General features: G+C 59.6%; 1 protein-coding gene across 9 annotated transcripts in view; it reads left to right on the top strand.

Moving 5' to 3' along the window:
- Positions 1-12,872, top strand: part of LOC123522617 — a 20,598-nt gene that overhangs the window by 5,325 nt on the left and 2,401 nt on the right. For 4 of the 9 annotated variants that reach the window (XR_006680852.1, XR_006680853.1, XR_006680851.1 and 1 more), the window contains exons 1-2: positions 2,938-6,383; positions 10,887-11,096. Coding sequence is in view for 1 of the 9 variants with exons in the window: in XM_045298435.1 (XP_045154370.1) it covers positions 4,390-4,414; positions 6,277-6,383 (132 nt within the window). In the remaining 8 variants the exon portion in view is untranslated. Of the gene's footprint in view, positions 1-1,139; positions 1,176-2,937; positions 6,384-10,886; positions 11,097-12,872 lie in introns of those variants that run through there. The other 5 variants (XR_006680854.1, XR_006680855.1, XR_006680857.1 and 2 more) reach the window with 4 other exon arrangements.

Here is a 12,872-nt window from a genome sequence, read left to right as displayed (position 1 = left end):
GCGCGGCGAGCTGGCGCCGCGGCCTCCGGCGTCCTCCCCGAGGCCCGCGAGCCCCGGGCACTCTCCTGGGGGTGGCTCTCTCCCGGGACCCTGCCCTGGTCAGCACCTCCCCCGGATCGGGACCCCACGCGCCCCCAGGGACCCTTCTCCTCTCGCCAGGGATCCCTGGCCATCCCCACCGCCCTAGTGCTTTCTGGTCCTCTTTGTGCAAAGCCATCTGCCTCTCCCGGAGCCCTCGGGCCCGGGGACCGTGGTTACCTTCCAGCGCCCGGCCGGCCGGCTCTCCGAGGGGCTCCGCCGCCGGAGCCCGGGTGGGGTGGGATCTCCGCAGCCGGGGTGGGTGGCATCTCCATCGACCCCCATCGGCCCCGCTCCCTTTTGGAGTCTCCGAAATTGCCCTTTCTCCTACTTGGGCGCCGTTGGGGTCGGTCCCGCTGGAGGTCGCGGCGCCGTCGGTTTTCCGCCTAGCTGGGGCCCGCGCTCGGGCTCCGCTCGCGGCTGCGGCTCCCGCGCCAGCTGGCGGGCGCCCTTGGTCGGCCGCGGAGAGCCCGGGGGACCCCGGGAGGCGCCGACGGCCTCCGCCTCAGTCCCCGCCGCCTTCCCGGGTGGCACGAAAAGCGCGCCGGCTCCCGTCCCCCGGACCAGCGCCAGCCCGCTCCGGGGGCTGCGGGAGCAGGACGCTGGGCGTCTGGCAGCCTTTCGGGTCTGGGTCCGAGGGCCGATCGCGGGACCTCGACGCCGAAGGCCCTGGCGCCGTTTCCAGCTTCTGTCCTGTCTTGAGTCTCCGCACCTTTTTCTTCGGTCTCCATTTCCCCGTCTGCCCCCACCCCACACCCGTAGACCCCAGCCTGATCCCCCTGGGGCGGGCGACGGGGCGGCAGCCCGGGAGGCTGCGTGGAAGCGGCGGCGGCGGCCAGGAGGCGGGGTTGGTTGTTATCTTTGGTTATCTAGCTGTATGAGTGGTGTGGAGTCTTCATAAAGCTAGATAACCGAAAGTAAAAATAACCCCATACACTGCGCAGAGGGCCCCCGGGGAGCCGGCCTTGCGCGGGCGGGCGGGCGGGCCAAGGAAGCCTGAGCCTGGGCTTGATCAAGCGGCCAGGACCTGCGAAGATGAGGCGGCGGCCACCGCCGTCCAGCCCGCACCAGTAGAGACGACCCTGACCCAGCAGCAGGTAGGAGTCCCCGCCCCGTTTCACTTGCGCTTGGCACAATCTCAGCTCTTCCCGCGGTCGGCAAGGGAGAGGCATGGTGGTCACTTCTCAGGATGAAGCCTTTCCCGAGGGGAGGGAGCATCGCTGGGCGAGCGGCTCCAAGGGAACCCTCCTGAGATCCAGCGCCAGAGGCTTTAAGGACAGTGCTGGAGCCAGCGGACAGTTTGCCGGCAGGCTGACCACAGCGGTTGTTGGGGTGGAAGAGGCTGGCTGGGGGGCTGGGGAGGTCACCTGAGAAGGCTGGTCTTTGCTTGGACCAGGTTCTCTGAAGCTGACCAGGGTGGCTTGGAGCTGAGAATGACAAAGGTTGGAGGTACCAGTGAGGTCCAGGTTCCCCAAACGAGGGCAGTGCGAGGTCCTCTCTATCCTATTCAGCCTTCCTGCAAGCCCAGGACCCTGAGTCTGATGTCTGGATCAGTTGCTCAGGCTGGCTTGTCTTCACTGACCACAGGACACCCTTCCTTCCCACCCCACCCTACCCTCACTCTGGGAAATCATTTCCAAGAAGAATAAATTGCCCTCAAGGAGCAGCACTCTGAGGAGCTCACACACCGAGGGAGTTGATGCTTAGTATCTATCTGCGCTGCCCAGGGCCAGCAAAGAACTCCAGCTTAACCAGGCTTCCATAAAGGAATGCACTGATTTGGTCTGACGCAAATGTTTGCAGCAAAAGAGTTTCTGGGTGCAGCCGAGAGGAGACTGTTCCAGAGCCACTTTGTGGGATAAAAGTAAATGTGGCCAAAGCTAGCAAGAAGGGACTCTCTGTACTTACAGCCGCTTTCCATTCCCCACCCCTTGCCAACATTCCAGTACCAGGGTCAGAAGGGAGTAAAAGGGGGCATCAGGCCTGGTCTCCATGACCTTATACTGACTCTGGTTTCTGGTGTCAATTTCAGATGTCTTTCCGGGAACTGATTTTTACAGCTAGAAGATTATTATGAGTCAGTCGCATATTATGTGGGAGACATTGGAGAATCCAAACTCAAAAGCAGGGGGCTTCAGAGAGACTGTAACACATTCAGCCCCCTGCCTTCAGAGGCCCTTGCCTTCATAGCTGTTTGGGCTGGGGGGTCCTGGAGGACAGGTGTGCGAGGGCAGGTTCCCGGGAGACTGGAGGGGCATGGGGCTGTAACACCGTGCAGCACCAGCGGCCAAAGTACTGACCTTTTCTGCCTTGCTTTGATCCTTCGACTATGAGGTCGCTGTCACTGAGCCCATTTTACAGATGAGGAACCACAGGCCCAAATGAGCTGCTAGAGCTTTTCCTCACTCCTCTCTCCCTGTCTCTGCGAAGGCTGGCTGAGTGCTATGGGGAGGAGCCTGCGATCCAGGGAGGGGGGTGGGGTGAGCTGAGAAGGGAGGGGAGGAAGGAAAAGGGCTGGGAGGGGGCTTGGGCTGAGGGGGGCGGATAGGTGCACACCCAGGGGTGAGGAGCTAGATTTGTGAAGCACCTAGAAAGATAGAGCTTTTAAAAAATCTTTTTAAGCCTTTCATGTAGCTGGCTAAGAATTCTCCTTAGGGATTTGCTAGGGTTCACCCACCTGAGACCAAGCCTGCATTTATTGACCCTGATTGGTGTAGAGCAGGGGTCCTCAAACTTTTTAAACAGGGGGCCAGTTCACTGTCGCTCAGACCCATTGGAGGGCCGGACTATAGTTTAAAAAAAGCTATGAACAAATCCCTATGCACACTGCACATATTTTGAAGTAAAAAAAAAACAAACGGGGCAAAAACACCCTGCAGGCTGCATGTGGCCCACGGGCGGGAGGGCTGTAGTTTGAGGACCCCTGGTTTAGAGTCTTGCTGTTACACCCTATGAGCAAATTGGAGGGCAGGGTCTCCAAAGGAGAGGCATGGAGAGAGGAGGGGTAGAGGAGGGGTTTGTTTCAGGGAACTGCTAGGTTGGGGGCTTAGACTCTACAAAACAAGCATTTCTGTGGAAAGGGGAACTGGGGGGCCAGGGGCCTTGGGCTGAGGGTTTGTGTCTGGCAGATGTGTGGCCCTGGCGGGTGGGGTTGTGAGTTGGGTGAGTGACTGGTGGGTAGGAGGCTTGGTGGTGGGAGGGGGCATCTCTGGCTGCGCATGGGTATAAACCTACTGTAGGAACAGACACGGAGGCTGGCCTGGTTTTTACTCAATACAGACACCACAGTGGTGTCACTAAGTCTTCCCCTCGACCCATGCCCCCACCCCCAATACCAGAGAGCCCTTCCTTCAGCCCGGCCCAGCAGGAAGCCCTCCCAGGAAAGAGGGGACAAGGAAAAGGGCTCAGAAAGGCCTCATGGTCACTGGGTCCCTGGGCCAATGTTCGGTCCTGGTGTCCAAGTTTGCAGCCTCCCCCCTTTCCTGCTGGAAGCAAACGCTGCTGAGGCCGGTCTCTATGTCCACCTCACTCCTTAGCCTCTCCTCTGACAGCCTGAGCACACACTCCGAGAGTGGTGCGAGGGCAATGCCCCCCTAAAGAGTTGGTTTCCCCCAATGACTTACATCCCCATCCAAGGGCACAGTTTCCCCAGGTCCAGGCACAGGGAGGGGCTTGTTGAAAGGTCCTTCTTGTCACAACCATCACCAAGACCACAGTCATGAGCCCACAAAGGGAAAGGGACAGATGGAGCAAAGTGACCTGAGGGAGCAGAATCGAGGGCGATGCTTGGGCCCCATCACTGGGCAGCTCCAGCTGCGTTCATGGCAGCCTCTTGCTTCAGGTCCTCCAGTAATGGGTGTGTGTGTGTAAGAATCTGTACCCTCAGGACTGTGCCAGGAGGCGAATGAGGAACTCGGGGGAGAGGTCTTGTGTTATACCTGTGGTTCAGGCTGAGTCTTGGTGGCGGCGAAAGGGTAGGAGGCAGCGAGGCTGCACCTGGAGAGTCTGAAAGCACACTCAGCTCTCTGGATGCAAATTGAATCCCCAGCAGATTCCTGAGGAAGGATCGGATCGCTGAGTATTTGAACTTGAGGCCTTCCTTCTTCTTCAGCCTTGAGATCCGAGGAGGGACTTCTGGGGACCCGAGTACACTGTGGGGAGCTGGGAGAGAGGAGGCACAAGGCCTTGGGCAGCTTGTGAAAGGGCAGGACTGGAGGCCATGCTACTGACGGCGCGAGGTGCCCCTGGCTTCTGCAGAACAGCCCTGGTGTCTTCTCTTCTTCATGGGTCTCGCCACTGACGGTGTGGTGAATGATCGGCAAACTGGAGTCCACAGGTAGAGAAATCTCGACAAATCATCACTTCAAGTTGGTGCCTCGAACCGTCTAGGTTCTGGAGCTGCTGGACACACAGTTTATTGAAATGGAAGGACCCGTTAGGTGGCAGGTACACTTGTAAAACCAAATAGGGACCTGCCTACCAGAGTGCAGGCTTTCCTTCATCACCCGGTGGGTGGGTCGGAGGAAGCCACGGCTTCTCTCCTCTAGCCAACCAGCTCAGCCTGCCCCACCCCCATCTCTACCCCTTCTGAGTATTATTCCTGAGGCTGGCAGCCCACCAGAGTGGGATACCACCCCCCCTGCATTCTCCTACATCTGGAAGTCCTTAAAGCCTACTGTGGGAGTTGGAATACTGGTATTTATTCACTCATGTTTCCTGCCCCCACCCCCACCCCCAGTGTTCTGGAGGCAGACTGCTGGTTCTTCGCCCCGCCAATTCTTTGCTAGTGGAACCTCAGAGAGCTGAAGGTGGGGAGTGATATATACTGCCTCGCCCAGAATCAGGGCATGCCAACTTCCCTAGGAAATAAATGCATTTGATAAATACTCCAGAATCACAGGAGGAAGGACTAGACAGAAACAATACAACGATTCCTGTTGGTGCTCTGGGGAGCATCAGGAGCAGGGTCATGAAAGGGAAAGAGTGGGTGATATTGAGTTACCAGAGAGGCGAGAGAAAGGGGGAGCCCTTCCTCACCACCCAGGCTCTCCCAGGGCTCTGACACCCCCTCCTCCTAGCCTAATCCCCCATTAAGGCAGCTCTGAGTTTGTTATGACAGCGGCTGAAGGCAGTGAATTGCTGTTTGCTGTGTCTGCTAATTGGCCTGAAGGGTTGGAGTCTGGACCCTGAAAGGGACCATTGTGGCTGTTTACCTTCCATGGCAGCCTCCCAGGGGACCCTCTGGGTGAAGGGGAGCCGCACACCCATGCCCTGTTTCTGCACAGGGACCCGGGCTGGGGAGACCACTCCCTTTCATGGCCTCCAGGTGATCTGAGCTCCCACAGCACAGACGGACCCACCCAAAGCCAGAATCACCTGCAGGCCACCTGGGCATTTCCCAGGAGAGGAGAGAGACATGCAGGTCCTCCTGCCTATTCACTACCTCTCTCTTTGGGGTCCCCTCTGCCTCTCTCCCCCCAGGGGTAAGACACACTCCCCACCCGCTAGCCTAGTGATTCCCTGCTTGGTTCTGCACTAGAATCAACTGGGAGAGCTTTTTAAAAAAAATGCTGATATCTGGGTTCAGTCCCAGACGAGTTAAACCAAAGTGTCTGGGATTGAGGCCGAGGGACTGATAGCATTTAAAAACTCCCTCGATGCTTCTAAGGAGCCACTGATCCTGGCTCACCCATTGGCCTGGGACACAGACGTGTACATCTGCTCATACATGCCCAGGACGCACTCTGCCCCCTCCGCCCCCGCCCCGCCCAGCTCCTAACCCCTATAATACCACCAGACAGATCGAGTGTCTCCACTGGTGTAGCTTGTCCATCTATCACCCAGTTCCTTGTGGGAGCCATAGGATCTAGGGTGGAATTTAGAGGTGGAGCCTCAGCCTCTCACCTCACCTTGAGGTCTTTCCCAAGGAAAGAGCTCAGGAACTCTGGCTCCATCCCCCCATGGATTCCCAATTGAATTCAAATGAGGGCTGGACTGACCCAGGACACAGTGGGACAACGGAGAGCAGGTTCCAAAGTTACTTTGACACTAGTGTTCTCCTCCCCACTCCTTCCCCCAAAGTAGTATCAGTGCTTTGGAGGTCTTCTGAGAGAGGAAACACCTTCTTCTTTCTTCGGGAGCATTTACTCCCCTTTCCTGACTCTTTCCAAATGTTTCTGCGTCTTCTCTTCCCTCTAGCTTCTCGCCTGGGGCGGGTGGGTGCTCTTCACCACCACCCCTCCCGCCCTCCTGCCTCCATCAGCGCTACAGCCGCATCCAGCACCGCGGACAGCTCCCGGGCCATGGTGAGTGCGCAGCCGTGCGGACCCCTGTTGGGAGGGCTGGGAGGAGTCCTGTACCCCCAGGGGTCAACATGTTTTCATTCTTGGGAGTTGTTTGCACCGGGCTGTGGAGTCTTAGCAGAAAGACAACAGCAGTTGGCATTCCTGCCTCCTTGGAGTTGAGCCTGCTTCAGCTGTTAACGGAAGGTCGGGAGGGTCCATTTCTAAAAACCATATGTGCCCCGTGGTTGTGGGTGCAACAGTGTAGGGGCCTGGTAGAGCTAACGGGGACCTCAGACATCACCAGCCCATGCCCTTCATTTAAAAGAGGAGGAACTTGAGCCCTCCGGAGCATGGAAGAGATGTCTCTAAGGTCGCTTAGCTGGCTCATGGCAATGCCAAGATCCAGGCATTCTGAGTCCTGGACCTTCCCACTGCGTTCACACCCTCTTTTAGAAGGCCCTCTTCTTGGGTCAGGTGAAGAGCAGAGGCTTACCCCACACAGGAAAGAACGAGCGCCGGTCTGGCCATGTGCGGTGTCCACACAAGCCAGGGGGAGCTGGGGCTGACTGCCATCCCTGCCCACAGGGGCCTGGAGAGGAGGCTTCGGGGAGCAGCACAGGGCAAGGCACACCTAGCTATCGCTGGCAAAGAAGAGGCCAGGGGGCAACTGTCTGCCAGGGCACAGAAGCTGGGAGATGGCCACAGGGATTCTCTAGAGAGCAGGAGAGCCAGGCAAACTGGAGCGGGGCCTGGAGAAGGCCCTTCTGTGTGCCCAGGCCAGCTCCCCCACACCGTGAGCCTCCAAACAAAGGGACCATTCTCTCTAGGATTTGATGCTGCCATCTCCGGCTGGCAGTGCCAGGTGGTGGGGCATCAGGGGGTGTCAATCCATTATCCCCCCCCTCCTCCGCACCAACTCCTGGGTCCTCTGGGGCCGAATGTTGGGGAGGTGGGTGTTCCTTGCAGTGTTGCCATGACAGCCACCCCAACCCCCACCCTCCAGGCACAAAGAGAGGCGGCCTTCACCTCCACCCCTGGGAAGAACCTGGGTCTGGCTGGGAGTCTTCCCTTGGGAGCCCTCCTTTAAGATGCACAGCAGGAGGTGCGTGAACAGCACCCTCTCATAGAGGCGGGAGCGCCAGGGTCAGGCAGCAGCAGACCCGCAGGCAGGGAGGTGGCAGAGCTGTGCAGTGGGCACCAGGTCTCCCCCCACTCTCCCCCCAGCTCAGGCTCTCCTGCCCGTCAAGTGCAGCCAGGACCATCCTGGTCACCTCCCACCCCAGTCTCCATGGCCTGTCAGCTGTAGTGATGGAGTTCTGACCCTACACTCTCTCCCATCAGTGAGGACCTCGGTGACCCCAGCAGACCTCCAGGCGGTGGGAAAGGAGACAAGGAGGGGGCCATCCCCACCACCCTCCATCTGCCCCCTCCGCCATTGCTCATTAGGCATTCTGCCCCCCTCCTTCTCCTCGTTAAGCTTTATTTGCATCCATTTGCATAATACAGCTCATTTGCATTCCAGGAGGCTCATCGTAGAAGCCAGGAAGAAAAAGGGGAGGGGGCTGCAGAGGAGAGAAAAGGGGAGAGAGAGATTTTGTTTCTATCAAAGTGTGTGTGCATGGGTGGGGGTGGGGGGCCCAGGAAGAGGGCAGAAATAAAACACACTACTTTCTTTCTCCTCTTCCCTCTTCCCACCCCCCACCCCTGGCTGGACTTCGATGCCAAAGAGAGGTGCCAAGGGGCCGCCTTTTCTGTCCTTTTTTGTCTCGTTTCCTCTGGCCTTGGCTCCCCAGCCTGGCCCCCCACCTTGCTGGGCTCCGGCTTCAGAAAGAAAGGGGCCTGGGTGGGAGGCCAGGCGGTGGGAACGGAAGCAGAGCCGGGGGAGGGTGGGAGAGAGGGAGGCCGCCATCTTAGGTAGCTGGCGTCTGCAAAATGGCCGCCTCTGGCAGGTGTGGGCTGAGCGCCAGCCCTGGATGGTGGACATGAAAGGAGGGCTTGCGGCCGGCCAGCCGGCGGTAGTCTGGAATCCTCCCACTATAGGGATTGGTGTGGAGAGGGTGAGGAGAGACGGAAGAAGAGAGACACTAGGGATGGTGGTCCCGGGCAGAGACGAGAGACTGGCACAGGCGCGGAGATGGTAGGGAGGTCTCAGCCCTGGGTTTGCTCCCAGAGCGGCTGTGAGCCCCAGAGCACTGTGGGTAATGTCAACGCCTTCACCTGTTTGACTCCCCCTCATGCTGGGGCTGGCTGACTGTGAAGGAGAAACGGCGGCTCCGGGTCAGCTGTTCCTCGCTCGATTCTGACAGAGCTTGGCCCTCTCTCTGCCTGTGTTCTGAACCCCAGCCACAGGAAGAGCAGGGAGAAGGAAGGATGTGGCCAGGGCAAAGGCCACAAGTAGCCCTGCCGAGGAGATCAGAGCTGGGGTGATTGGCACCAGAGGTGGAGGCCAAGGTGCAGACAGGCAGGGTCCTCTGCCAGGGGGGTGGGGGGAGGGCTCTCTGGGGTGTGTGCGGGGCCATGGCATGCTTGTGGGGAAGGCCCGAGTCTTCTCACCTCAGTCTAGCTCTCATCTTCAAAACCCCGGTAAAACGGTACCCTCTCACAGGCCACCCCCAGCCCCCCAGCTCTGGCCCTTCCTCACGCCTGGTCCCTGGTGCTTGGTGCCATTGTGGGACCTCTCACACTGAGGCTCTCCTTTGGCCTTGGCTCCTCGGTCCTGTCCTTTACCATTTCAGTTCCACTCACTGGCTCACTCCCTCCTCTGCATTGAGCACAGCATCCACCAAGGCCATGCCATCGGAAACGCCAACACACACACACACACACACACACACACACACACACACACACACACACCCCTGTTCTTCTCTCACCCAGCTGCATCACTTCAACGATCACTGGAAGTTGTAAACTCTCCACTGCACTCCTCTAGGCTTGGCTTCTCCCAAACTCCAGCTCTGCACCCCAACCACGACTTATGCTCCTTCCATTTGGGCCTCCATCAGAGCCTGGAATGGCGTGGAGGCTGGGATTGGTCAATCCCAGAGCACGTACCAGGCCCTAGTCGCAAGAAGGGTCCGGGGCATGTCTGTGTTCTAACCTTCCATCTTCATAGAGGAGTCCTGGCAGGCAAACGTTGGACCGCAAACCATAAGGTTCGTGGTTCAAACCTCCCGGCAGCTCTGTGGCATAAAGGCGAGGCTGCTCCCGTAAAGATTTATAGCCTTGGGAGCGCTACACAGGGTCTCGGTGAGTCGGTTTCTTGCTTTATTTGTATCTTGATATGTAAGTGCAGCGTCTCACCAAAGCAGCATGAAGTGGGGCCTCCCCCAGGTAGACGCCTTGGACGCTGACACACTGAGCTTCCACCTCCAAGTCTTATCTCACATCCTGGCTGCCCTGTGTTTTCTGCGCTGGGCTCTTTACACCCAGGCCCTCGGGTTCGCAGCTGAGCATCCTCCTGGGTGCCCTGCCCTTGCTCCCACATCCCGCCCAGTCACGTGAAACCCCGAGTCTTGCTCCTTTGTAGCCCCACTCACATCCGTACCCCTGACTCCATCTCGGGCCACTCTCCCCTCTGTATCCGTGGTGGTGGGGTACTCCCTGGGTGTTAGATGTCACACCAAGGGCTGAAGGAGAAGCTGCTCTGAGGAACCAGCATCACGGAGCAGGAATCACGGCAGTCACAGCGTGAAGAGGGCTGTCGTGCAGACACAGGGCTGCGGTGCCCTGGGAGTGTGGAGAAGGGCCGGCCTGGAGGGGAGGGGCAGCTGTCTGGGTGCTGAGAGATGGCAGGCTATGGAGAGGGGACAGCGCGTGGGAAGGCCAGGAAGGAGGAAGAGTGTGCTTGGGGACTAGAGTGACCCTAAGAGAGTCTGCTAGGACAGGTGGGAAGGGAAGGGAGGCTACAGAGGGCCTCTGGCCACAGTCAGGGCAGGAGGAGACAGAGAGAAGCCCCCGAGGGAAGACACAGACGGAAAGGCAAGTCGCTGGGCCCCCACCACAGCCTTTCAGGCTGCCATGCTGGGGGTGGCAGTGAAGGACCAGAAACTTCTCCCAGGAGGAAATGAGGGGCAGCGGGCCATGTTCCGAGAGGGGTCTTTATCGAGAAATCGGGTGGGAGGTTGGAGAGGCCATTGCTGGCTCATGAGACCACTGACCACTGCCAGCTGCCAGGGTGGGGTGTGAGAAGGGGTCACCCTCCCCCACCTCCAGGCCCAGCCTCCACACAAAGGCTGCTCTGTCAGCGACCCTGAAGGAGGCTTTGTCAGGTGAGGGGACTTAGGGGGACCGTCAGGGAGTGGGGTAGGATGGGAGGGAGGGCCAGGGGAGGCCGGAAGGGTGGCCTTCCAGAAGCAGAGAGAGGCTGAGGCCAGATCAGGCTCGCGGTGAGGCCATGGTCGAGCTGCTCCTGAGATGGGGCTCTCTGCACCAGCCAGTCAGGGCCCCTCCGAGAAGCCCTCTATCTTGTCTTGCCAGGCTGCCCTGGTGCCTCCTCACCCTGCCCCTGTCACCCCCTTCCAGGAGAGCTGTGTGCAGAGGAGAGGCACCATTGACCTAAGCCAAAGAAGAGCCAGGAGGCCACGGGGCCCCTTCTGCACACACAGGCTCACCTCCTGATGGGACCTCCCTGCTGGCCCCATCCTAGACTTGCCCCCCTCTCACAGCTCTGGCCGGTGCCGGGGTCTGGCGGTTGTATGCAGTGGGCACACACATCTGCTGCTGGCAGATCTGGTAGGTAGAGGGATCCTGTTCCCAGGGAGGGCAGCGGAAGGGGGAGGTTCTGGCTTTGAACCCTGAAATGGGACAGGCTGCCCGGGACGCGACGTATCCTGGTTTTCCTCCACGTCCCAGCTGGGTGACCACAGACAAGTGACCTGTGTCTTTGGGCCCTAGCTGGCTGCCACGGTGATCCTGAGGCTCCACTGAGATGGACCTGCATGAGAGGGCCATGTGCCCACGTCAGGCGAGGGGAGGGGGCAAGCGGAGTGAGAGGAGCCGTGACTGGCAGTGGGGTGGGTGGGAGAGAGCCGGAGCAGGCTTCCGGAGCTTGGTTGTGAGGGCCGTGGGTTGCTGGGGTGATGGGCGGTGGGGCCCTGGAGCTCCCGCGGGGCCCATCTGAGACTAGCCGCTGGGTGGCATGGAGTGGCCAGAGTTCTCCTGGTTGGTCCTGAGCAAGAGGACGTCTTGCAGAGACTGTCTGGGGAGGGACCTCTTTGAACAGAGTGGCGGTCCCGTGGCCGCAGCTTATTGTACGCTTCCCGGGTTGGACCACGTGGGCAATCTCAGGGGGAGGGGGAACCCCATGGCCCCCCGACTGGCCACGGCTGCCCTGCTTACCTCCCCAGCCCTCCCAGAACTCTCCAGAGCAGTGTGTCCCAGGCGCCGGGAACCTTCTGTTCACAGCTACAAAACGGCTCTTCCAAACACTCTCGCTTCTCCGGTGGCCCTCTCGCTCCTGCGTCCCCCCGTGCTGCCGGCAGGGACCCCTCAGCCCACGGGCAGGGCGCTGAGCAGACGGGGCCTTTCGTTCATAAGCACTTATCTCTTGTTGCACAAGCAAGAGTCAAGTGGGCCTTGCCCATCACCACCCGCAGAAAGGTGGCCTTGGGGCCCGCGGAGAAGGGGCAGGTTGAGGTTGGCATATGGAGAGAGCGCCCTGGGCACAGGGGGCACGGGCTTCACCTGACGGGGCTGCCTTCTGCTGGGTTTGTCCATCTGGCACCAGCTGGCTTCCCCGGTGCCGCCCCCACAACCAAGGAGCTCCTTCTGTTGCTATGGCAACTGGCCGCCATCTTGTACGCAGGGCACCTGTCTCCTATCTGGGCTGCCCCATGGGCTCCTGGAGCCTGGGAGCTGGGTCTCTGGGGATTGGTCCTTTCCTCCTGCTGGCCATCCATCCGTGAAAATTCACACCCATGTGTGGCTTTTTCTGAATCATCAAAACAAGGCTAACTAGGTGCCAGGTTTCTTGCTGAGCCCACCTTGCTGGCACCGCTGGTGAGCGGTGTCCACCCGGCTGCCTGCACCAGGACCTCCTTTCCCAGGAAGTCCGTTTGTGCACTGCTCCGCTGTGCCCCCCGGTCTTCACCCTTGGCTTGGCGACATTGGGGGGGGGGGGTGTAGGTGGGCACTGCCAGTCAGCATCAGTCCCTCTATGGGGGCTTCCTGGGCCCAGCAGTCGAGATGGGGAAACTGAGGCCTGTCCAGTTTGGTGAGACGTCTGAGCGCTCCGTTAAGGCTTGGGGGCTCTTGCCAAACTTTTTGTTCAGGGTTAGGCGGTCCGTGCCACAAAGAGCGTTCCAAAGCTCCCTCCAGGGCCTGGCTCCACACCCAGAAAGGGGCAGGCGCCAGGGACCGTCAAGAAGCGACGGTCTCGCTAGTTGGCCAAGTTCCCCCAGGGTCCCGGGATGCGGAGAATGACCGCGGTGACCTGGAGGGCCACAGCGGGCACTGAGGAATCCCGAGTGAGGCGCAGGTGGACAGAGAAAGGAGGCCATTCCCTACTGC

The sequence above is a fragment of the Echinops telfairi genome, unplaced genomic scaffold, assembly GCF_000313985.2.
Source record: "Echinops telfairi isolate 266 unplaced genomic scaffold, ASM31398v2 ScPeMD7_7425;HRSCAF=8463, whole genome shotgun sequence".
NCBI classification, from domain to species: Eukaryota; Metazoa; Chordata; class Mammalia; order Afrosoricida; family Tenrecidae; genus Echinops; species Echinops telfairi.
Note: the sequence above shows the minus strand (reverse complement) of the source record. Positions and strands in the feature narration are given on the sequence as shown.